Genomic DNA, 22,833 nt, shown 5'->3' with positions numbered 1-22,833 from the left:
TGTCTTTGTGTGTGTCTGTGTGTCTGTGTGTGTGTGTGTGTGTCTGTGTGTGTGTGTCTGTGTGTGTGTGTCTGTGTGTGTGTGTGTGTCTTTGTGTGTGTGTGTGTGTCTGTGTGTGTGTGTGTGTGTGTGCGCCTGTGTGTGTGTGTGCCTGTGTGTGTGTGTGCCTGTGTGTGTGTGTGCCTGTGTGTGTGTGCCTGTGTGTGTGTGTGCCTGTGTGTGTGTGTGCCTGTGTGTGTGTGTGCCTGTGTGTGTGTGTGCCTGTGTGTGTGTCTGTGTGTGTGTGTGCCTGTGTGTGTGTGTGCCTGTGTGTGTGTGTGCCTGTGTGTGTGTGCCTGTGTGTGTGTGCCTGTGTGTGTGTGCCTGTGTGTGTGTGTGCCTGTGTGTGTGTGCCTGTGTGTGTGTGCCTGTGTGTGTGTGTCTTTGTCTTTGTGTGTGTGTCTTTGTGTGTGTGTCTTTGTGCGCGTGTGTCTTTGTGCGCGTGTGTCTTTGTGCGCGTGTGTCTTTGTGCGCGTGTGTCTTTGTGCGCGTGTGTCTGTGTGCGCGTGTGTCTGTGTGCGCGTGTGTCTGTGTGCGCGTGTGTCTGTGTGCGTGTGTCTGTGTGCGCGTGTGTCTGTGTGCGTGTGTCTGTGTGTGTGTGTCTGTGTGCGTGTGCGTGTGTGTCTGTGTGCGTGTGTGTCTGTGTGCGTGTGTGTCTGTGTGCGTGTGTGTCTGTGTGCGTGTGTGTCTGTGTGCGTGTGTCTTTGAGTGTCTGTTTGTGTGTCTGTTTCTGTGTGTATGTGTCTTTCTGCGTGTCTGAGTGTGTGTCTGAGTGTGTGTGCGTGTGTCTGTGTGTGTGCGTGTCTGTGTGTGTGTGTCTGCCTATGTGTTTCTGTGTGGGTGTGAGTGTGTGTGTGTGTCTGTCTGTGTATGTGTTTCTGTGTGTGTGTCTGCCTATGTGTTTCTGTGTGGGTGTCTGTGTGAGCGTGAGTAACTGTGTCTGTATGTCTGCACCTGTCTGTCTATCTGTCTGTCTGTGTGAGTGCCTGTCTGCACATTCGGTAAGGGTGCGTCAAAAGACCCCTCCCACAGCGAGAGTCAGCTCCTCCTCTGAGGGGTGTGGGGGTGGGTGGGTGGGGGAGGTGTGGGGGTGGGTGGGTGGGGGAGATGTGGGGAGGTGGGCGGAGGGAGCGGGAGGTGTTAAGAGAACTGACGGGGCAGCGATCGAGGGGACTCACCCCTGTCTGGACCATCCCGAACGGCCCCGGGTTCATGCCCAGGAACAGCACCTCCTTGGGAGACCGGCAGTACTTCTCGACAAAGGCCCGGTGTGGCTCCCAGGCGTACTCGAGCGGGCTGTAGACGCAGCAGACGGGGTCGGAGAACTCCATCTCCCTCAGACGGGCGTTCAGCTCCAGTTCCGCCCGCAGGAAGGAGGCCGCCACCCCCCTCGCCCTCAAACAGCTCCGTCACCCCCCGGGGGGAGGCCGTCGTCCCGGGCGACCAGAGAGGGGGCACCCCGGGTCTCCATCGTCGCGGCGTTCCTCCCCCCAAATACCGTACCCCTCCCTCCTCCCTCCCCCACCCCCCGAACGCCTCTCGCCGTCTTCCTCTGTTTTCAGCCTGGAACAAAGACAGAGAATTTTTTTTAAATGATCGTTACTCTGGACCCCGCTGTCACGGTGTTCGATCTGCAGACTCGCCTCCGGAGGGACGCCCCGTAACCCCGGACCCCTCCCTAGTAACCCCGGACCCCACCCCTCCGTAACCCCACACCCTCCCCATAACCCCGGACCCCTCCCCATAACCCCGGACCCCTCCCTAGTAACCCCGGACCCCACCCCTCCGTAACCCCACACCCTCCCCATAACCCCAGACACCACCTCCCCGTAACCCCGGACCCCTCCCTAGTAACCCCGGACCCCTCCCTAGTAACCCCGGACCCCTCCCTAGTAACCCCACACCCTCCCCGTAACCCCACACCCCCTCCGTAACCCCACACCCTCCCCATAACCCCAGACACCACCTCCCCGTAACCCCAAACCCCTCCCTAGTAACCCCGGACCCCTCCCCTCTGTAACCCCACACCCTCCCCATAACCCCGGACCCTCCCCATAACCCCGGACCCTCCCCATAACCCCGGACCCCTCCCCATAACCCCGGACCCCTCCCTAGTAACCCCGGACCCCACCCCTCCGTAACCCCACACCCTCCCCATAACCCCAGACACCACCTCCCCGTAACCCCGGACCCCTCCCTAGTAACCCCGGACCCCTCCCTAGTAACCCCGGACCCCTCCCTAGTAACCCCACACCCTCCCCGTAACCCCACACCCCCTCCGTAACCCCACACCCTCCCCATAACCCCAGACACCACCTCCCCGTAACCCCAAACCCCTCCCTAGTAACCCCGGACCCCTCCCCTCTGTAACCCCACACCCTCCCCATAACCCCGGACCCTCCCCATAACCCCGGACCCTCCCCATAACCCCGGACCCGCCCCGTATCCCCAGACCCCACCTCCCCGTAACCCCAGACCCCTCCCGTAACCCCAGATCCCACCCGTAACCCCAGATCCCACCCCTCCGTAACTCTAGACCCCCAGGAAACCCCAGAACCCCCCCCCACAGGAAACCCCAGAACCCCCCCCCCCAGGAAACCCCAGAACCCCCCCCACAGGAAACCCCAGAACCCCCCCAGGAAATCCCAGAACCCCCCCCCCCCCCAGGAAACCCCAGAACCCCCCCCCCCCAGGAAACCCCAGAACCCCCCCCAGGAAACCCCAGAACCCCCCCAGGAAATCCCAGAACCCCCCCCCCCAGGAAATCCCAGAACCCCCCCCCCCCAGGAAATCCCAGAACCCCCCCCCCCCAGGAAATCCCAGAACCCCCCCCCCCCCAGGAAATCCCAGAACCCCCCCCCCCCAGGAAACCCCAGAACCCCCCCAGGAAATCCCAGAACCCCCCCCCCCCAGGAAATCCCAGAACCCCCCCCCCCCCAGGAAATCCCAGAACCCCCCCCCCCCAGGAAATCCCAGAACCCCCCCCCCCCCAGGAAATCCCAGAACCCCCCCCCCCCCAGGAAATCCCAGAACCCCCCCCCCCCAGGAAACCCCAGAACCCCCCCAGGAAATCCCAGAACCCCCCCCAGGAAATCCCAGAACCCCCCCCCCCCAGGAAATCCCAGAACCCCCCCCCCCCAGGAAATCCCAGAACCCCCCCCCCCCAGGAAATCCCAGAACCCCCCCAGGAAATCCCAGAACCCCCCCCAGGAAATCCCAGAACCCCCCCCCCCAGGAAATCCCAGAACCCCCCCCCCCCCAGGAAATCCCAGAACCCCCCCCCCCAAGGAAATCCCAGAACCCCCCCCAGGAAATCCCAGAACCCCCCCCCCCAGGAAATCCCAGAACACCCCCCCCCAGTAAACCCCAGAACCCCCCCCCCCCAGTACACCCCAGAACTCCCCCCAGTAAAACCCCAGAACCCCCCCCCCAGTACACCCCAGAACCCCCCCCAGTAAACCCCAGAACCCCCCCCCCCAGTACACCCCAGAACCCCCCCCAGTAAACCCCAGAACCCCCCCCCCCAGTACACCCCAGAACCCCCCAGTACACCCCAGAACCCCCCCGTCCCCCTAGATTCCCCCCCAGAGCCCCAAACTCCCCCACCCAAATTCCCAGACTCCCCCCCACAAACCTGCAGACACAAAAACTCCCCTCACAGACCACCAGACATCCCTCCGACTCCACCCAGATCCCCAAACTCCCCACTCAGACCCCATAGACTCCCCCCCAAATTCCCCTCAGACTCACTCCCAGGTCCCCCCCAGACTCGCCCCAACCCCCAGTTTCCCCCCAGATTCCTCCCCCAGACCCCCAGTTCCCCCTCAGACCCCCAGTTCCCTCCCAGACCCCCAAACTCCCCTCAAACATCCAGTTCCCCCCAGAATCCCCCCCCAACCCCCAATTCCCCCTCAGACCCCCAGTTCCTCCCAGACTCCCCTCAAACCCCCAGTTCCCCCTAAACTCCCCTCAAACCCCCAGTTCCCCCTAAACTCCCCTCAGACCCCCAGTTCCTCCCAGACTCCCCTCAAACCCCCAGTTCCCCCTAAACTCCCCTCAAACCCCCAGTTCCCCCTAAACTCCCCTCAAACCCCCAGTTCCCCCTAAACTCCCCTCAAACCCCCAGTTCCCCCTAAACTCCCCTCAAACCCCCAGTTCCTCCCAGACTCCCCTCAAACCCCCAGTTCCCCCTAAACTCCCCTCAAACCCCCAGTTCCCCCTAAACTCCCCTCAAACCCCCAGTTCCCCCTAAACTCCCCTCAAACCCCCAGTTCCCCCTAAACTCCCCTCAGACCCCCAGTTCCTCCCAGACTCCCCTCAAACCCCCAGTTCCCCCTAAACTCCCCTCAAACCCCCAGTACCCCCCTAAACTCCCCTCAAACCCCGTTACCCCCCCAGACTCCACTCAAACCCCCAGTTCCCCCTAAACTCCCCTCAAACCCCCAGTTCCCCCTAAACTCCCCTCAAACCCCCAGTTCCCCCCCAGTCTCCCCTCAAACCCCAGTTACCCCCCAGACTCCACTCAAACCCCATTACCCCCTAAACTCCCCTCAAACCCAGTTACCCCCCAGACTCCACTCAAACCCCATTACCCCCTAAACTCCCCTCAAACCCAGTTACCCCCCAGACTCCACTCAAACCCCATTACCCCCTAAACTCCCCTCAAACCCCCAGTTCCCCCCCAGACTCCACTCAAACCCCGTTACCCCCCAGACTCCACTCAAACCCCGTTACCCCCTAAACTCCACTCAAACCCCCAGTTCCACCCCCAGACCCCCCCTCAGACCCCCAAACTCCCCCCTCAGACCCCCAGAATCAGACCCCCAAACTCCCCCCCTCAGACACCCAGACAGCCCTCAGACCCCCAGTTCCACCACAGACTCCCCTCAAACCCCCAAATTCCACCCAGACTCCCCGCTCAGACCCCCAGTTCCCCCCAGATTCCTCCCCCAGACCCTGCCCCAGACCCCCAGTTCCCCCCCTCAGACCCCCGGATTCCCCCCCAGACCCCAGTTCCCCCCTCAGACCTCCCCCCAGACCCCCAGTTCCTCCCCCAGACCACCCCGATCCCCCTCAGACCCCCAGATTCCTCCCCCAGACCCCCGAACTCCCCCCTCAGACCCCCAGTTCCTCCCTCAGACCCCCAAACTCCCCCCTCAGACCCCCAAACTCCCCCCTCAGACCCCCAAACTCCCCCCTCAGACCCCCAAACTCCCCCCTCAGACCCCCAAACTCCCCCCTCAGACCCCCAAACTACCCCCTCAGACCCCCAAACTCCCCCCTCAGACCCCCAAACTCCTCCTCAGACCCCCCAGTTCCCCCCTCAGACCCCCGGATTCCCCCCCTGTTCCCCCAAACTCCCCCTTCAGACCCCCAGTTCCCCCCTCAGACCCCCAGTTCCCCCCTCAGACCCCCAGTTCCCCCCTCAGACCCCCAGTTCCCCCCTCAGACCCCCAGACTCCCCCCTCAGACCCCCAGTTCCCCCCCTCAGACCCCCAGTTCCCCCCTCAGACCCCCAGTTCCCCCCTCAGACCCCCAGTTCCCCCCTCAGACCCCCAGTTCCCCCCCTCAGACCCCCCCTCAGATCCCCAAACTCCCCCTTCAGACCCCCAAACTCCCCCTGCAGACCCTCAAACTCCCCCCTCAGACCCACAAACTCCCCCTTCAGACCCCCAGTTCCCCCTCAGGCCCCCAAACTCCCCTCAAACCGCCAAACTCCCCCCCTCAGACCCCCAGTCCCCCCCCTCATACCCCCAAACTCCCCCCTCAGACCCCCAGATTCCCTCCTCAGACCCCCAGACTCCCCCCTCAGACCCCCAAACTCCCTCCTCAGACCCCCAGTTCCCCCCTCAGACCCCCAAACTCCCCCTCAGACCCCCAAACTCCCGCCCAGACCCCCAAACTCCCCCCTCAGACCCCCAGTTCCCCCCTCAGACCCCCAAACCCCCTCCTCAGACCCCCAGTTCCCCGCTCAGACCCCCAAACTCCCCCTCAGACCCCCAAACTCCCCCCCAGACCCCCAAACTCCCCCCTCAGACCCCCAGTTCCCCCCTCAGAACCCCAAACCCCCTCCTCAGACCCCCAGTTCCCCGCTCAGACCCCCAAACTCCCCCTCAGACCCCCCAAACTCCCCCTCAGACCCCCAAACTCCCCCCTCAGACCCCCAGTTCCCCCCTCAGACCCCCAAACCCCCTCCTCAGACCCCCAGTTCCCCGCTCAGACCCCCCAAACTCCCCCTCAGACCCCCAAAACTCCCCCCCAGACCCCCAAACTCCCCCCTCAGACCCCCAGTTCCCCCCTCAGAACCCCAAACCCCCTCCTCAGACCCCCAGTTCCCCGCTCAGACCCCCAAACTCCCCCTCAGACCCCCAAACTCCCCCTCAGACCCCCAAACTCCCCCCCAAGACCCCCAAACTCCCCCCTCAGACCCCCAGTTCCCCCCTCAGACCCCCAGTTCCCCCCTCAGACCCCCAGTTCCCCCCTCAGACCCCCAGTTCCCCCCTCAGACCCCCAGTTCCCCGCTCAGACCCCCAGTCCCCCCTCAGACCCCCAAACTCCCCCCCAGTCTCCCCTCAAACCCCCAAACTCCCCCCTCAGACCCCCAAACTCCCCCCTCAGACCCCCAAACTCCCCCCTCAGACCCCCAAACTCCCCCCTCAGACCCCCAGTTCCCCCCTCAGACCCCCCAAACCCCCTCCTCAGACCCCCAGTTCCCTGCTCAGACCCCCAGTCCCCCCTCAGACCCCCAAACTCCCCCCAGTCTCCCCTCAAACCCCCAAACCCCCCCTCAGACCCCCAAACTCCCTCCTCAGACCCCCAAACTCCCCGCTCACACCCGCAGACCCCCAGACTCCCCCCTCAGACCCCCAGTTCCCCCCTCAGACCCCCAGTTCCCCGCTCAGACCCCCAGTCCCCTCTCAGACCCCCAAACTCCCCCCAGTCTCCCCTCAAACCCCCAAACTCCCCCCTCAGACCCCCAGTCCCCTCTCAGACCCCCAAACTCCCCCCTCAGACCCCCAAACTCCTAGTCCCCTCTCAGACCCCCAAACTCCCCCCTCAGACCCCAAACTCCCCCCTCAGACCCCCAAACTCCCCTCTCAGACCCCCAAACTCCCCCCTCAGACCCCCAAACTCCCCCTCAGACCCCCAAACTCCCCTCTCAGACCCCAGACCCGCAAACTCCCCCCTCAGACCCCCAAACTCCCCCCTCAGAACCCCAAACTCCCCCCTCAGAACCCCCCTCAGACCCCCAAACTCCCTCCTCAGACCCTCAGTCCCCAAACTCCCTCCTCAGTCCCCCAAACTCCCTCCTCAGACCCCCAAACTCCCCCCTCAGACCCCCAAACTCCCCCCTCAGACCCCCCCAAACTCCCCCTCAGACCCCCAAACTCTCAGATTTCCCCCTCAGACCCCCAGTTCCCTCTAACCCCCACATACCCCCCTCAGACCCCCAAACTCCCCCTCAGACCCCCAGACTCCCCCCTCAGACCCCCAGACTCCCCCCTCAGACCCCCAGACTCCCCCTCAGACCCCCAATCTCCCCCCTCAGACCCTCAGACCCCCAAACTCCCCCTCAGACCCCAGACTCCCCCCTCAGACCCCCAAACTCTCAGATTTCCCCCTCAGACCTCCAGTTCCGCTCTAACCCCCAAATACCCCCCTCAGACCCCCAGACTCCCCCCTCAGACCCCCAGACTCTCAGACTCCCCCTCAGACCCCCCAAACTCCCCCTCAGACCCCCAGACTCCCCCCTCAGACCCCCAAACTCCCCCTCAGACCCTCAGACCCCCAAACTCCCTCCTCAGACCCCCAAACTCCCCCCTCAGACCCCCAAACTCCCCCTCAGACCCCCAAACTCCCCCCTCAGACCCCAGACTCCCCCCTCAGACCCCAAACTCTCAGATTTCCCCCTCAAACCCCCAGTTCCCTCTAACCCCCAAATACCCCCTCAGACCCCCAAACACCCCCCTCAGACCCCCAAACTCCCCCCTCAGACCCCCAAACACCCCCCTCAGACCCCCAAACACCCCCCTCAGACCCCCCAAACTCCCCCCTCAGACCCCCAGTTCCCCTCTAACCCCCAAATACCCCCCTCAGACCCCCAAACACCCCCTCAGAACCCTCAGACTCCCCCCTCAGACCCCCAAACTCTCAGATTTCCCCCTCAGACCCCAGTTCCCCTCTAACCCCCAAATACCCCCCTCAGACCCCCAGACTCCCCCCTCAGACCCCCAAACTCTCAGATTTCCCCCCTCAGACCCCCAGTTCCCCTCTAACCCCCAAATACCCCCCTCAGACCCCAAACACCCCCCTCAGACCCTCAGACTCCCCCCTCAGACCCCCAAACTCTCAGATTTCCCCTCAGACCCCCAGTTCCCTCTAACCCCCAAATACCCCCCTCAGACCACCAAACACCCCCCTCAGACCCTCAGACTCCCCCTCAGACCCCAAACTCTCAGATTTCCCCCTCAGACCCCCAGTTCCCCTCTAACCCCCAAATACCCCCCTCAGACCCCCAAACAACACCCCTCAGAACCCTCAGACTCCCCCCTCAGACCCCCAAACTCTCAGATTTCCCACTCAGACCCCCAGTTCCCTCTAACCCCCAAATACCCCCCTCAGACCCCAAACACCCCCTCAGACACTCAGACCCCAAACTCCCCCCTCAGACCCCCAAAACACCCCCTCAGACCCCCCAAAACCCCTCTCAGACCCCCAAACTCCCCCTCAGACCCTCAGACCCCCAGACTCCACCCCCAGACCCCCAGACTCCCCCCCCCAGACCCCCAGACTCCCCCTCAGACCCCCAGTCCCCTCTTTCCCCCTCCCCCGGTTCCACCTCCAGCCCGGGCCTCCCTCTCCTTCAGCGCCGCCGCAGCCTGGGACCGTCGCGCGGGTCCTGCGGGACCTGTAGTCCGCGGCCCGCCTCCCGCCGCGCTTCCGAGCATGCGCCGGTTACTACAGCCCCCAGCGGGCACCGCGGCCGAGCCGGCCGCGCAGGCGCACTCGGGCGGGCGGCGGGCGGAGGGCCAGCCCAGGCGGCGCGGCAGCGCCACCAGCGGCGGGGAGGGGAAGCGGCAGCCTGGAGCCTGGAGCCGGGGGGGGGGGGAAGGGGGGGGGCAGGGGTGGGAGGATAATTACCCCCACAAGCAGAGTGAACCCCTCTTTTACACCCCACCCTCCTGCAACCATCGCACGCCTGCCAATCTGCACCCCAACCATTGCTCGCCCGCCCACTTGCACCCCAACCATTGCTCGCCCACCCATTTGCACCCCAATCATTGCACGCCCGCCCCACTTGCACCCCAACCATCGCACGCTCGCCCACTTGCACCCCAACCATCGCACGCCCACCCACTTACATTTACTTAAAGAGCTTTCCCTGCAGTCCCATTCCCCCCCTTTCCCCATCATCCCTGTGCCCCTGTACCCCTCTCTCTGTGAAGATCTCTCCCTCAGTCCCATTTCCCATTCCCCATATCGCCCCCTATACCCTCTCTCTGTGAAAGATCTCTCCCTCAGTCCCATTTCCCATTCCCCATATCGCCCCCTATACCCTCTCTCTGTGAAAGATCTCTCCCCTCAGTCCCATTCCCCCATCGCCCCCTGTACCTCTCTCTGTGAAAGTTCTCTCCCCTCAGTCCCATTCCCCATCGCCCCCTGTACCCTCTGTCTGTGAAAGATCTCTCCCCTCAGTCCCATTCCCCATCGCCCCCTGTGTCCTCTCTCTGTGAAAGATCTCTCCCCTCAGTCCCATTCCCCCATCACCCCTCTGTACCCTCTCTCTGTGAAAGATCTCTCCCCTCAGTCCCATTCCCCCATCGCCCCTGTACCCTCTCTCTGTGAAAGTTCTCTCCCTCAGTCCATTCCCCCATCGCCCCCTGTACCTCTCTCTGTGAAAGATCTCTCCCCTCAGTCCCATTCCCCCCATCACCCTCTGTACCCTCTCTCTGTGAAAGATCTCTCCCTCAGTCCCATTCCCCCATCGCCCCCTGTACCCTCTCTCTGTGAAAGTTCTCTCCCCTCAGTCCCATTCCCCATCGCCCCTGTACCCTCTCTCTGTGAAAGATCTCTCCCTCAGTCCCATTCCCCCATCGCCCCCTGTACCCTCTCTCTGTGAAAGATCTCTCCCCTCAGTCCCATTCCCCCATCGCCCCCTGTACCCTCTCTCTGTGAAAGATCTCTCCCCTCAGTCCCATTCCCCATCGCCCCCTGTACCCTCTCTCTGTGAAAGATCTCTCCCTCAGTCCCATTCCCCCCATCACCCCCTATACCCTCTCTCTGTGAAAGATCTCTCCCTCAGTCCCATTCCCCCATCGCCCCCTGTACCCTCTCTCTGTGAAAGTTCTCTCCCCTCAGTCCATTCCCCTGACCTTTCCCCTTTCAGACGCCCAGTTCCCCCCCCAGACCCCCAGACCCCCAGTTCCCCCCTCAGACCCTCAGACTCCCCCTCAGGACCCCTCAGACCCCCAGACTCCCCCTCAGGACCCCCAGACTCCCCCCCTCAGACCCCCCAGACTCCCCCCTCAGACCCTCAGGCCCCCAGACTCCCCCCTCAGGACCCCTCAGACCCCCTTTCGGTCCATATTTGAGGTATGTGGGGGCGAGGGTCAGGGGGAGGTTGGATGTTGTGATTAACCCGTGCATCAGGTGAGCAGATAGTGAGACCGATCGAAGGGCAGGCCATTGACCTGCCGCTAATCACAGTGTTCGATGTAATTACACCTTCCGGATCCTTCCATGTCCCTCTAATGGTTTTGAAATCCCTTAAGGCATCACCTGACCTCAGCTGACCTGTGGGCCGAGCAATGATGGCTGACGACATAACAGCCTTTTCGCTGGTTCAGATCGAACCAATCATTGCAGGGTCCATCACCGGGCTGTGCTGAGGATTCTGATCTCACCCGGTGTGAGAGTGTGTGAGTGTGATGTGAGTGTGAGTGTGTGAGAGAGAGCGTGAGAGAGAGAGTGAGAGAGTGTGAGAGAGAGAGTGAGTGTGAGTATGTGAGAGAGATTGTGTGTGAGTGTGTGAGTGTGAGAGAGAGTGTGAGTGTATGAGAGAGTGTGAGAGAGAAAGCGTGAGAGAGAGAGTGAGTGTGAGTATGTGAGAGAGATTGTGTGTGAGTGTGTGAGTGTGAGAGAGAGTGTGAGTGTATGAGAGAGAGTGTGAGAGAGAAAGCGTGAGAGAGAGAGTGACTGTGAGTATGTGAGAGAGATTGTGTGTGAGTGTGAGTGTGTGAGTGTGAGAGAGAGTGTGAGTGTATGAGAGAGAGTGAGTGTGTGAGAGCGTGAGTGTGAGTATGTGAATGTGAGTGAGTGTGTGAGAGTGTGAGTGAGAGAGTGGAGTGTGAGTGGTGAGTGTGAGTGTGAGTGTGTGAAAGCATGTGAGTGTGAGTATATGAGAGAGATTGTGTGTGTGAGAGTGTGTGAGAGAGAGTGTGAGAGAGCGTGTGAGTGTGTGTGAGAGTGTGAGAGCGTGTGAGTGTGTAAGAGAGAGTGTGTGAGAGTGAGAGAGTGTGAGAGTGCAAGAGAGAGTGTGAGAGGGAGAGAGTGTGTGAGAGTGAGAGAGTGTGTGAGAGAGAGAGTGTGTGAGTGTGTGAGAGAGAGTGTGAGAGTGTGTGAGAGAGTGTGTGAGAGTGAGAGTGTGAGAGTGTGTGAGAGAGAGCATGTGTATGTGACAGAGTGTATGTGTGTTTGTGTGTAAGTGTGTGAGAGAGGGAGCTTTACTCTGTATCTAACCCTGTACCGCCTCCTGGGAGTGTTTGATGGGACAGTGTAGAGGGAGCTTTACTCTGTATCTAACCTGTACCTGCCCTGGGAGTGTTTGACGGGACAGTGTAGAGGAGCTTTACTCTGTATCTAACCCTGTACCTGCCTGGGAGTGTTTGACGGGACAGTGTAGAGGGAGCTTTACTCTGTATCTAACCTTTACCTGACCCTGGAGTGTTTGACGGGACAGTGTAGAGGAGCTTTACTCTGTATCTAACCCTGTACCTGCCCCTGGGAGTGTTTGATGGGACAGTGTAGAGGGAGCTTTACTCTGTATCTAACCCTGTACCTGCCCCTGGGAGTGTTTGATGGACAGTGTAGAGGGAGCTTTACTCTGTATCTAACCCTGTACCTGCCCTGGGAGTGTTTGATGGGACAGTGTAGAGGGAGCTTTACTCTGTATCTAACCCTGTACCTGCCCTGGGAGTGTTTGATGGACAGTGTAGAGGGAGCTTTACTCTGTATCTAACCCTGTACCTGCCCCTGGAGTGTTTTGATGGACAGTGTAGGAGGAGCTTTACTCTGTATCTACCCTGTACCTGCCCTGGAGTGTTTGACGGGACAGTGTAGAGGAGCTTTACTCTGTATCTAACCCTGTACCTGCCCTGGGAGTGTTTGATGGGACAGTGTAGAGGGAGCTTTACTCTGTATCTAACCTGTACCTGCCCCTGGAGTGTTTGATGGGACAGTGTAGAGGGAGCTTTACTCTGTATCTAACCCTGTACCTGCCCTGGGAGTGTTTGACGGGACAGTGTAGAGGGAGCTTTACTCTGTATCTAACCCTGTACCTGACCCTGGGAGTGTTTGACGGGACAGTGTAGAGGGAGCTTTACTCTGTATCTAACCCTGTACCTGCCCCTGGAGTGTTTGATGGGACAGTGTAGAGGGAGCTTTACTCTGTATCTAACCTGTACCTGCCCTGGGAGTGTTTGATGGGACAGTGTAGAGGGAGCTTTACTCTGTATCTAACCCTGTACCTGCCCTGGAGTGTTTGATGGGACAGTGTAGAGGAGCTTTACTCTGTATCTACCCTGTACCTGCCCCTGGGAGTGTTTGATGGGGACAGTGTAGAGGAGCTTTACTCTGTATCTAACCCTGTACCTGCCCTGGGAGTGTTTGATGGGACAGTGTAGAGGGAGCTTTACTCTGTATCTAACCCTGTACCTGCCCTGGGAGTGTTGATGGGACAGTGTAGAGGGAGCTTTACTCTGTATCTAACCCTGTACCTGCCCTGGAGTGTTTGATGGGACAGTGTAGAGGGAGCTTCACTCTGTATCTAACCCGTGCTTACCTGGTGTCGACACTGAGTGCCTGAAATTTGATATGTCCCAACACTGAAGTCTCTCACCTTAATTCACAGGAACAAAAGTTTGGGTTCACCAGATTGATTCTGGGATGAGAGGGTTGTCCTATGAGGAGAGATTGAGTAGAATGGCCCATACTCTCTGGAGTTCAGAAGAATGAGAGGGGATCTCATTGAAACATATAAGATTCTGAGGGGGGGCTTGACAGGGTAGATGCTGAGAGGCTGTTTCCCCTGGCTGGAGAGTCTAGAACTAGGGGCATAGTCTCAGGGTAAGGGTCGGCCCGTTTAAGACTGAGATGAGGAGGAATTTCTTCACTCAGAGGGTTGTGAATCTCTGGAATTCTCTACCCCAGAGGGCTGTGGATGCTGAGTCGTTGAGTATATTCAAGACTGAGATCGATGATTTTGGACTCGAGGGGGAATCGAGGGATACGGGGATCGGGTGGGAAAGTGGAGTTGAGATCGAAGATCAGCCATGATCCGATTGAATGGCGGAGCAGGCTCGAGGGGCCGAATGGCCTGCTCCTGCTCCTGTTTCTTATGTTCTTCGGTTTATAGGGGAGCTGTTGTTCTCTGTCTCTCTCTCTTTGTTTCTCTATCTCTTTCCCTCTGTCCTGTTTCTCTCTTTCTGTCCCTCTCCCACCTCCCTCTCCTCTCCTCACTCATTCCCCCTCTGTGTCTGTCTCTCTCCCTACATAATACTCTCTCTCTCCCTTTCACACTCACTCCCCACCTTCCCTCTCTCACTCTCCCCCTCCCTCTCTCCCCTCTCCTCTCTCCCTCACTCTCTCCCCCTATCTCCCCCTCCCTCCCCACCACTCTCTCTCCCCCTCACTCTCTCCCCCTCACTCTCTCCCCCTCCCTCCCCACCTCTCTCCTCCCCCTCTCTCTCCTCCCCCTCACTCTCTCCCCCTCACTCTCTCCCCTCACTCCCCACCTCACTCTCTCCCCCTCACTCTCTCCCCCCCACCTCACTCCTCCCCTCACTCTCTCCCCCCACCTCTCTCTCCCCCTCACTTTCTTCCCCTCTCTCTCTCCCCCTCACTCTCTCCCTACCTCGCACTCTCCCTCTCCCCCACCTCCCACCTCTCTCTCTCCCCTCACTCTCTTCCCCTCACTCTCTCCCCCCTCACTCTCTCCCCCCCACCTCACTCTCTCCCCCTCACTCTCTCCCCCCCACCTCTCTCTCCCCTCACTTTCTTCCCTCTCTCTCTCCCCTCACTCTCTCCCCTACCCTCGCACCTCTCCCTCTCCCCACCTCCCATCTCTCTCTCTCCCCCTCACTCTCTTCCCCTCACTCTCTCCCCCCTCACTCTCTCCCTCCCTCCCACCTCTCCTCTCCCTCTCACTCTCTTCCCCTCACTCTCTTCCCCCTCCCTCCCCTCTCTCCCCCCCTCCCCTCGCTCTCCCTCCCTCTCCCCTTTCCCCCGTCTCCCCCTCTCTTCCCCCTCTCCCAGACCCACACCCTTGTAGTTTGCGCCGCTGACAGACTGAGGGCCGTGTGAGAGTGGCAGCCAGTCCCCCCCGGGCAGGGGTGGGGTTGTGAGTCTGCGGAGAGACACTTTGATCAATCTTAATCAGAGGCAGAGTATAAACCAGCTCACCAGCACCGCAGGTTAACACTTAAGACATTCGGCTAATTTTCCAGAAGAGCTGCTGCTGCTGCAGGGCCAGACAACAGCTGGTCGATCAAGGAAAGGGGAGAGAGAGACCGGGAAACGATATCAGAGCTTCTCTGCGGTGATTATATCGGATTTGACTTTGCCCAAGGGAGGACGGACTCTGAGGCCAATCGGCCCCTCGAGCCTGCCCCGCCGTTCAATAAGATCGCGGCCGATCTGGTCCTAACCTCAAATCTAAAATCACGACTTCAAATAACTTCTTTCTCCTGCCCCTCTGCCCTTGGAGGGTTCCTCCTGTGGACCCCTCGAATCACACCGCACAGGAGGAGGGCCAGTTGGAAACAGCTTCTCCCCATCGACTCGATCAAAACCCCCTCGTGATTCTGATCACCTCCATTAAATCTCCCCCCTTTAACCTTCTCTGCTCTAAGGAGAACAATCCCAGCTTCTCCGGTCTCTCCGCACGACTGAGGTCCCTCATCCCCGGTACCGTTCTGGTAAATCTCCTCCGCGCACCCTCTCCGAGGGCCTGGACGTCCTTCCTGAAGTGCAAGGCCCAGAATTTGCTCCAGCTCGGGCCCTTACCAGAGATTTGTAAGCGGTTTAGCGATAACTTCCTTGCTTTTGTACTCTGAGCCTCTGTTCCGGACATAAGAACATAAGAAATAGGAGCAGGAGGAGGCCAATCGGCCCCTCGAGCCTGCTCCGCCATTCAATAAGATCATGGCTGATCTGATCCTAACCTCAAATCTAAATTCATCTCCAATTTCCTGCCCGCTCCCCGTAACCCCTAATTCCCTTTACTTCTAGGAAACTGTCTATTTCTGTTTTAAATTTATTTAATGATGGAGCTTCCACAGCTTCCTGGGGCAGCAAATTCCACAGACCTACCACCCTCTGAGTGAAGAAGTTTCTCCTCATCTCAGTTTCGAAAGAGCAGCCCCTTATTCTAAGATTATGCCCCCTCGTTCTAGTTTCACCCATCCTTGGGAACATCCTCACCGCATCCACCCGATCGAGCCCCTTCACAATCTTATATGTTTCAATAAGATCGCCTCTCGTTCTTCTGAACTCCAATGAGTAGAGTCCCAATCTACTCAACCTCTCCTCGTACGTCCACCCCCTCATCCCCGGGATTAACCGAGTGAACCTTCTTTGTACTGCCTCGAGGGCAAGTATGTCTTTTCTTAAGTACGGAGACCAAAACTGTATGCAGTATTCCAGGTGCGGTCTCACCAATACCTTATATAACTGCAGCAATACCTCCCTGTTTTTATATCCTATCCCCCCCGAGCGATAAAAGCCAACATTCCGTTGGCCTTCTTGATCACCTGCTGCACCTGCAGACTGACGTTGGCCTTTGGCACCTTCCTGCCGACAGACGTGATAAAAGCACCCCAACCGCGAACCCCGTGGGTTCCAGTCAGTCGGAGCCCACGTCCTGACCCTGAAAGGGTTAAACCGGGTCTCGTGACTGGTTCACAGGCCTCCCCTCCTCCTTCCCCACCCAGTGTCGAGAGAGAGAGAGAGAGAGAGAGAGAGACTCGCAGAGCCAGTGAGATTCAGCAATCCCCGAGCCCTCGGGTGGGGGACGAGCCCGCACAGGAGCCCGCGCTGCCCCGCAGGTGTGTTGCGACGACTCACCTCGACACAGGTGGCGGGCCGATGCGCTGGTGGGTTAACCCTTACACTGCCGCTGCGGTGCCTCAAACGAGTTGCAGCTCCGAACCCCCCCTCAACCAGGACGTCCCCACCTCCGGCTCAGCCTCCGACTCTCCCCCCGCCCCCCCCCCCCCCCGCTGCTGAAACCCTCGTCCGTGCCCTCTGTCCCCTCCGGGCTCGACCATCCCGGTGCTCTCCTGGCCGGCCTCCCATCGTCCACCCTCCAGCTCATCCAAAGCTCCGGCTTGCCTCCGTATCCTAACTCGCGCCCAGTCCCGTTCACCCATCACCCACCCTGCGCTCGCTGACCCACACTGGCTCCCAGTCCGGCATCGCCTCGATTTTAAAATTCTCATCCTCCTGTTCAAATCCCCTCCATGGCCTCCTCGCCCTCCCTCTCCCTATCTCTGTAAACCTCCTCCAGCCCCTACGACCCTCCGAGATCTCTGCGCTCCTTGAAAGGATGTGATCGCTTTGGAGAGGGTGCAGAGGAGATTCACCAGGATGTTACCAGGGCTGGAGCGCTTCAGCTATGAAGAGAGACTGGGAAGATTGGGTTTGTTTTCCTTGGAGCAGAGGAGGCTGAGGGGGGGACATGATTGAGGTGTACAAAATTATGAGGGGCACAGATAGGATGGATACTAAGGAGCTTTTTCCCTTCGTTGAGGGTTCTATAACAAGGGGGCATAGATTCAAGGTAAAAGGCGGGAGGTTTAGAGGGGATTTGAGAAAGAACTTTTTCACCCAGAGGGTGGTTGGAGTCTGGAACTCACTGCCTGAAAGGGTTGTGGAGGCAGGAACCCTCACAACATTCAAGAAGCATTTGGATGAGCACTTGAAATGCCATAGCATACAGGGCTACGGACCAAATGCTGGAATATGGGATTAGAGTAGACAGGGCTGATGGCCGGCGCGGACACGATGGGCCGAAGGGCCTCTATCCGTGCTGTATAACTCTATGACTCTATGACTCTAAAGTGGAGTCACAGGTGGATAGGGTGGTGAAGAAGGCATTCGGCATGTTTAGTTTCATTGGTCAGAACATTGAATACAGGAGTTGGGATGTCTTGTTGAAGTTGTACAAGACATTAGTAAGGCCACACTTGGAATACTGTGTACAGTTCTGGTCACCCTATTATAGAAAGGATATTATTAAACTAGAAAGAGTGCAGAAAAGATTTACTAGGATGCTACCGGGACTTGATGGTTTGACTTATAGGGAGAGGTTGGATAGACTGAGACTTTTTTCCCTGGAGAGTAGGAGGTTTAGGGGTGATCTTATAGAAGTCTATAAAATAATGAGGGGCATAGATAAGGTGGACAGTCAAAATCTTTTCCCAAAGGTAGGGGAGTCTATAACGAGGGGGCATAGATTTAAGGTGAGAGGGGAGAGATACAAAAGGGTCCAGAGGGGCAATTTTTTCACTCAAAGGGTGGTGAGTGTCTGGAACGAGCTGCCAGAGGCAGTAGTAGAGGCGGGTACAATTTTGTCTTTTAAAAAGCATTTGGACAGTTACATGGGTAAGATGGGTATAGAGGGATATGGGCCAAGTGCAGGCAATTGGGACTAGCTTAGTGGTATAAACTGGGCGACACGGACATGTTGGGCCGAAGGGCCTGTTTCCGTGTTGTAAACTTCTATGATTCTATGATTCCAATTCTGGCCTCTTGTCCGTCCCCCCGATTTCCATCGCTCCCACCATTGGCGGCCGTGCCTTCAGCTGCCCGGGCCCCGAGCTCTGGAATTCCCTCCCTAAACCTCTCCGCCTCTCTCTCTCCCTCCTCCTTTTAAGACGCTCCTTAAAACCTACCTCTTTGACCGAGCTTTTGGTCACCTGTCCCTAATATCTCCTTATGCGGCTCGGTCTCTGATTGTGTCTGATTTACGCTCCTGGGAAGGGCCTCGGGGGACGTTTTACCGCATTAAAGGCAAAGCAGTTGTAGTTGGACGGCTGGACGCTGCAGCAGAGAATTCGAGAGAGCTTTTTACTGCGGATGATTTGATGGCTCATAAAGGAAGCTAATTATTCCCCACGAGCTTTGTAATTGAGTTTCGAGGAGCCTTAAAGCTTCTAGATAGTGTCGAGACAGGGTCTCGTCTGCCCTGAACTCCTGCTCCCTCCGTTGTTGACAAGTCCACTTAAGGATATTGAATAAAAGTCAAATCAGATCAGTCAGAATCTATCTGGGCTCGAGTTGATGCACAGTTTGGAGACAGGGGGAGGGAGGGAGACGAGAGTCAGGCCAGGATGTCTGCCTGTGGCTCAGTGGGGAGCTCTCTCTCCCTCTCTGTCTTGCCTCTGAGTCAGAAGGTCGTGGGTTCGAGCCCCCACTCCAGACACTCGAGCCCCGTAATCCAGGCCGACACTCCCCGGTGCAGTTCTGAGGGAGCGCCGCACTGTCGGAGGGGCGGTACTGAGGGAGCACCGCGCTGTCGGAGGGTCGGTACCGAGGGAGCGCCGCGCTGTCGGAGGGTCAGTACTGAGGGAGCGCCGCGCTGTCGGAGGGTCGGTACCGAGGGAGCGCCGCGCTGTCGGAGGGTCAGTACCGAGGGAGCGCCGCACTGTCGGACGGTCGGTACCGAGGGAGCGCCGCGCTGTCGGAGGGTCAGTACCGAGGGAGCGCCGCGCTGTCGGAGGGTCAGTACCGAGGGAGCGCCGCACTGTCGGAGGGTCAGTACTGAGGGAGCGCCGCGCTGTCGGAGGGTCAGTACTGAGGGAGCGCCGCGCTGTCGGAGGGTCGGTACCGAGGGAGCGCCGCGCTGTCGGAGGGTCGGTACCGAGGGAGCGCCGCACTGTCGGAGGGTCAGTACCGAGGGAGCGCTGCACTGTCGGAGGGTCGGTACCGAGGGAGCGCCGCGCTGTCGGAGGGTCAGTACCGAGAGAGCGCCGCGCTGTCGGAGGTACCACCTTCCAGATGAGACGTTTAACAGAGGCCGCCCCCCACCCCCATCCAGATGGACGTTCGAAGGAGAGCAGGGGGACGTCCACCCAGTGATCAATATTTATCCCTCAAACCAAACATCACTAAACTCAGCATCTGCCAAGGCCCCTTATTGAACGGGAGCTGGCCCTTGACCTCGCCGTGAACCCGGAGCAAGGTGAAAAGTCGGGGGGGTGGTTAAAGGCCAAAGGGCAACGGTCGACGGCCCGCAGGCTGACCGGGATAAGATGTGTTTGGTGAAGTGTGCGGAAACTGAACTAATACTGGTGGAAGGTGAATGGGCACATTTCGAGATTAGTGAATTAAACAAAGGACAAACTCCCATTTATCCAGCGTCTTTCGCCACCTCAGGACGCCCCAAAGCGCATCAGAGCCAATTAAGCACCTTCTTTTTTTGAAGTGCGGTCTCTGTCGTAACGTCGGGAGACGCGGCAGCCGATCTGCGCACAGCAAGATCCCACAAACAGCGATGTGATAAATGACCGGATAATCTGTTTTTTTTTTCAGTGACGTTGGTTGAGGGAAATCGACCGAGCTTGTGAACAGTGCTACATAGGAACAGGAGGAGGCCATTCAGCCCCTCGAGCCTGCTCCGCCATTTGATCAGATCATGGCTGATCTGTGATCTAACTCCATATACCTGCCTTTGGCCCATATCCCTTAATACCTTTTGGTTGCCAAAAAGCTATCTATCTCAGATTTAAATTTAGCAATTGAGCTAGTATCAATTGCCGTTTGCGGAAGAGAGTTCCAAACTTCTACCACCCTTTGTGTGTAGAAATGTTTTCTAATCTCACTCCTGAAAGGTCTGGCTCTAATTTTTAGACTGTGCCCCCTACTCCTAGAATCCCCAACCAGCGGAAATAGTTTCTCTCTATCCACCCTATCCGTTCCCTTTAATATCTTATAAACTTCGATCAGATCACCCCTTAACCTTCGAAACTCCAGAGAACACAACCCCAATTTGTGTAATCTCTCCTCGTAACTTAACCCTTGAAGTCCGGGTATCATTCCAGTAAACCTACGCTGCACTCCCTCCAAGGCCGATATGTCCTTCCGAAGGTGCGGTGCCCAGAACTGCTCACAGTACTCCAGGTGCGGTCTAACCAGGGTTTTGTATAGCTGCAGCATAACTTCTGCCCCCCTTGTACTCCAGTCCTCGAGATATAAAGGCCAGCATTCCATTAGCCTTATTGATTATTTTCTGCACCTGTTCATGACACTTCAATGATCGATGTACCTGAACCCCTAAGTCCCTTTGGACATCCACTGTTTTTAACTTTTTACCATTTAGAAAGTACCCTGTTCTATCCTTTTTTTGATCCAAAGTGGATGACCTCACATTTGTCTACGTTGAATTCCATTTGCCGCAGTTTTGCCCATTCACCTAATCGATCAATAATTAGACATTAGATATTAGATATTGAAAGCCCCCTATTCAAACTGGTGGGTCAGTAGATTTGATGGAGGGGTTTCAGGGGCTGCGATGCATTCTGGGGGAGCTCGGCCTCCATCGCTGCCCCCTTTGCGGCCTCTCCCCATTCAACCAGAGACAGATGGGTTGAGGAAACTGGGGGCTGTGAGGTCGGTGGGGGGGCGGTGGTGGGGGGATAAAGAGGGAGGCGGGGGAAGAGAGGGACTCGGAGAGAGAGAGAGAGGAGAATGTTAATAATTATGTTATCAATGTTGATGGGTTCTTTTTTAAACCAGAGAGCGGGGAGAATGTGGAGCTCGCTCCCACTCGGAGTGGTCGAGGGGAATCGCGGAGATGGATTTAAGGGGAAGCCGGATAGACACACGAGGGGGAAAGGAATAGAAGGAGATGGTGATAGGGTGAGATGGAGTAGGGAGGGAGGAGGCTCGTGTGGAGCATAAACGCCAGCACGGACCAGACGGGCCGAACGGCCTGTTTCTGTGCTGTGAGTTCGATGTAACTCTAGATGTTAATACCACTCCCTGTGGACATGTGACGACACTCATCTTACTGCTTTTAACCCGGGTTAGATTTACCACTCACAGCATCTCACTTGACGTTTGTGTATGTGTATATATGTGTGTGTGTGTATCTATGTGTATGTGTATATGTGGGTGTGTATATGTATGTGTATATATGTGTATATGAGCATATATATGTGTGTATGTGTATATATGTATGTATATACATGTGTGTGTGTGTATATGTATCTTGATGTAAATCCGTGTGTGTATATGTGTATATGTGTATGTGTATAGGTGTACATCTGTGTGTATATGTGCATGTGTACATCTGTGTGTGTATGTGTATAGGTGTATATCTGTGTGTATATGTGTATAGGTGTATATCTGTGTGTGTATGTGTATAGGTGTATATCTGTGTGTGTATGTGTATAGGTGTATATCTGTGTGTATATGTGTATAGGTGTATATCTGTGTGTGTATGTGTATAGGTGTATATCTGTGTGTATATCTGTATGTGTGTATGTGTGTAGGTGTATATCTGTGTGTGTATGTGTATAGGTGTATATCTGTGTGTATATGTGTATAGGTGTATATCTGTGTGTATATCTGTATGTGTGTATGTGTATATCTGTGTGTGTGTGTGTATGTGTATCGGTGTATATTTGTGTGTGTATGTGTATCTGTGTGTGTATATCTGTGTGTGTATATGTGTATGTGTATGTGTGTAGGTGTATATCTGTGTGTGCATATCTGTGTGTGTATATCTGTGTGTGTATATCTGTGTGTGTATATGTGTATGTGTATGTGTATGTGTGTAGGTGTATATCTGTGTGTGTATATCTGTGTGTGTATATCTGTGTGTGTATATGTGCGTGTGGAGACAATGGCCGAGAAATTCAATGGCACCGTCCCCATTTCTCAGGCGCAAAACGGGCACCTAAGCATCCAATATGGTGGTGGCTCACCTTTGCACATCACCCAGGGATTAATACTGCCCCTCCCCCAGGGATTAATACTGCCCCTCCCCCGAGTACTAACACTGCCCCTCCCCCAGGGATTAATACTGCCCATCCCCCAGGGATTAATACTGCCCCTTCCCCAGGGATTAACACTGCCCCTCCCCCAGGGAATAATACTGCCCATCCCCCAGGGATTAATACTGCCCCTCCCCCAGGGAATGATACTGCCCCTCCCCCAGGGATTAATACTGCCCATCCCCTAGGGATTAATACTGCCCATCCACCGGGGATTAATACTGCCACACCCCCAGGGATTAATACTGCCCCGCCCCTGAGTACTAACACTGCCCCTCCCCCAGGGATTAATACTGACCCCCCCAGGGATTAATACTGCCCTCCACTGAGGATTAATACTGCCCCTCCCTGAGGATTAATACTGCCCCTCCCTGGGGATTAATACTGCCCCTCCCTGGGGATTAATACTGCCCCTTCCTGGGGAATAATACTGCCTTGCCAAGAAGGTTAAAACTGCCCCTCCCTGGGGGTTAACTCTGCCCCTCTCTGGGCGATTAATATACCCCTCCCTGGGGGTTAA

General features: G+C 57.4%; 1 protein-coding gene across 1 annotated transcript in view; it reads right to left on the bottom strand.

Moving 5' to 3' along the window:
- LOC137306873 (single-strand selective monofunctional uracil DNA glycosylase-like) overlaps positions 1-20,705 on the bottom strand; it is a 30,395-nt gene extending 9,690 nt beyond the window's left edge. Inside the window, 3 exon segments of the mRNA XM_067976263.1 lie at positions 1,218-1,428; positions 16,045-16,183; positions 20,684-20,705. Coding sequence (XP_067832364.1) covers positions 1,218-1,428; positions 16,045-16,183; positions 20,684-20,705 — 372 coding nt within the window.
- Between the last annotated feature and the right edge of the window lie 2,128 nt (positions 20,706-22,833).

This window comes from Heptranchias perlo, chromosome X (assembly GCF_035084215.1).
Source record: "Heptranchias perlo isolate sHepPer1 chromosome X, sHepPer1.hap1, whole genome shotgun sequence".
Lineage (NCBI taxonomy): Eukaryota > Metazoa > Chordata > Chondrichthyes > Hexanchiformes > Hexanchidae > Heptranchias > Heptranchias perlo.
The sequence above is the reverse complement of the archived record's forward strand: the minus strand, read 5'-3'. Positions and strand labels throughout refer to the sequence as shown.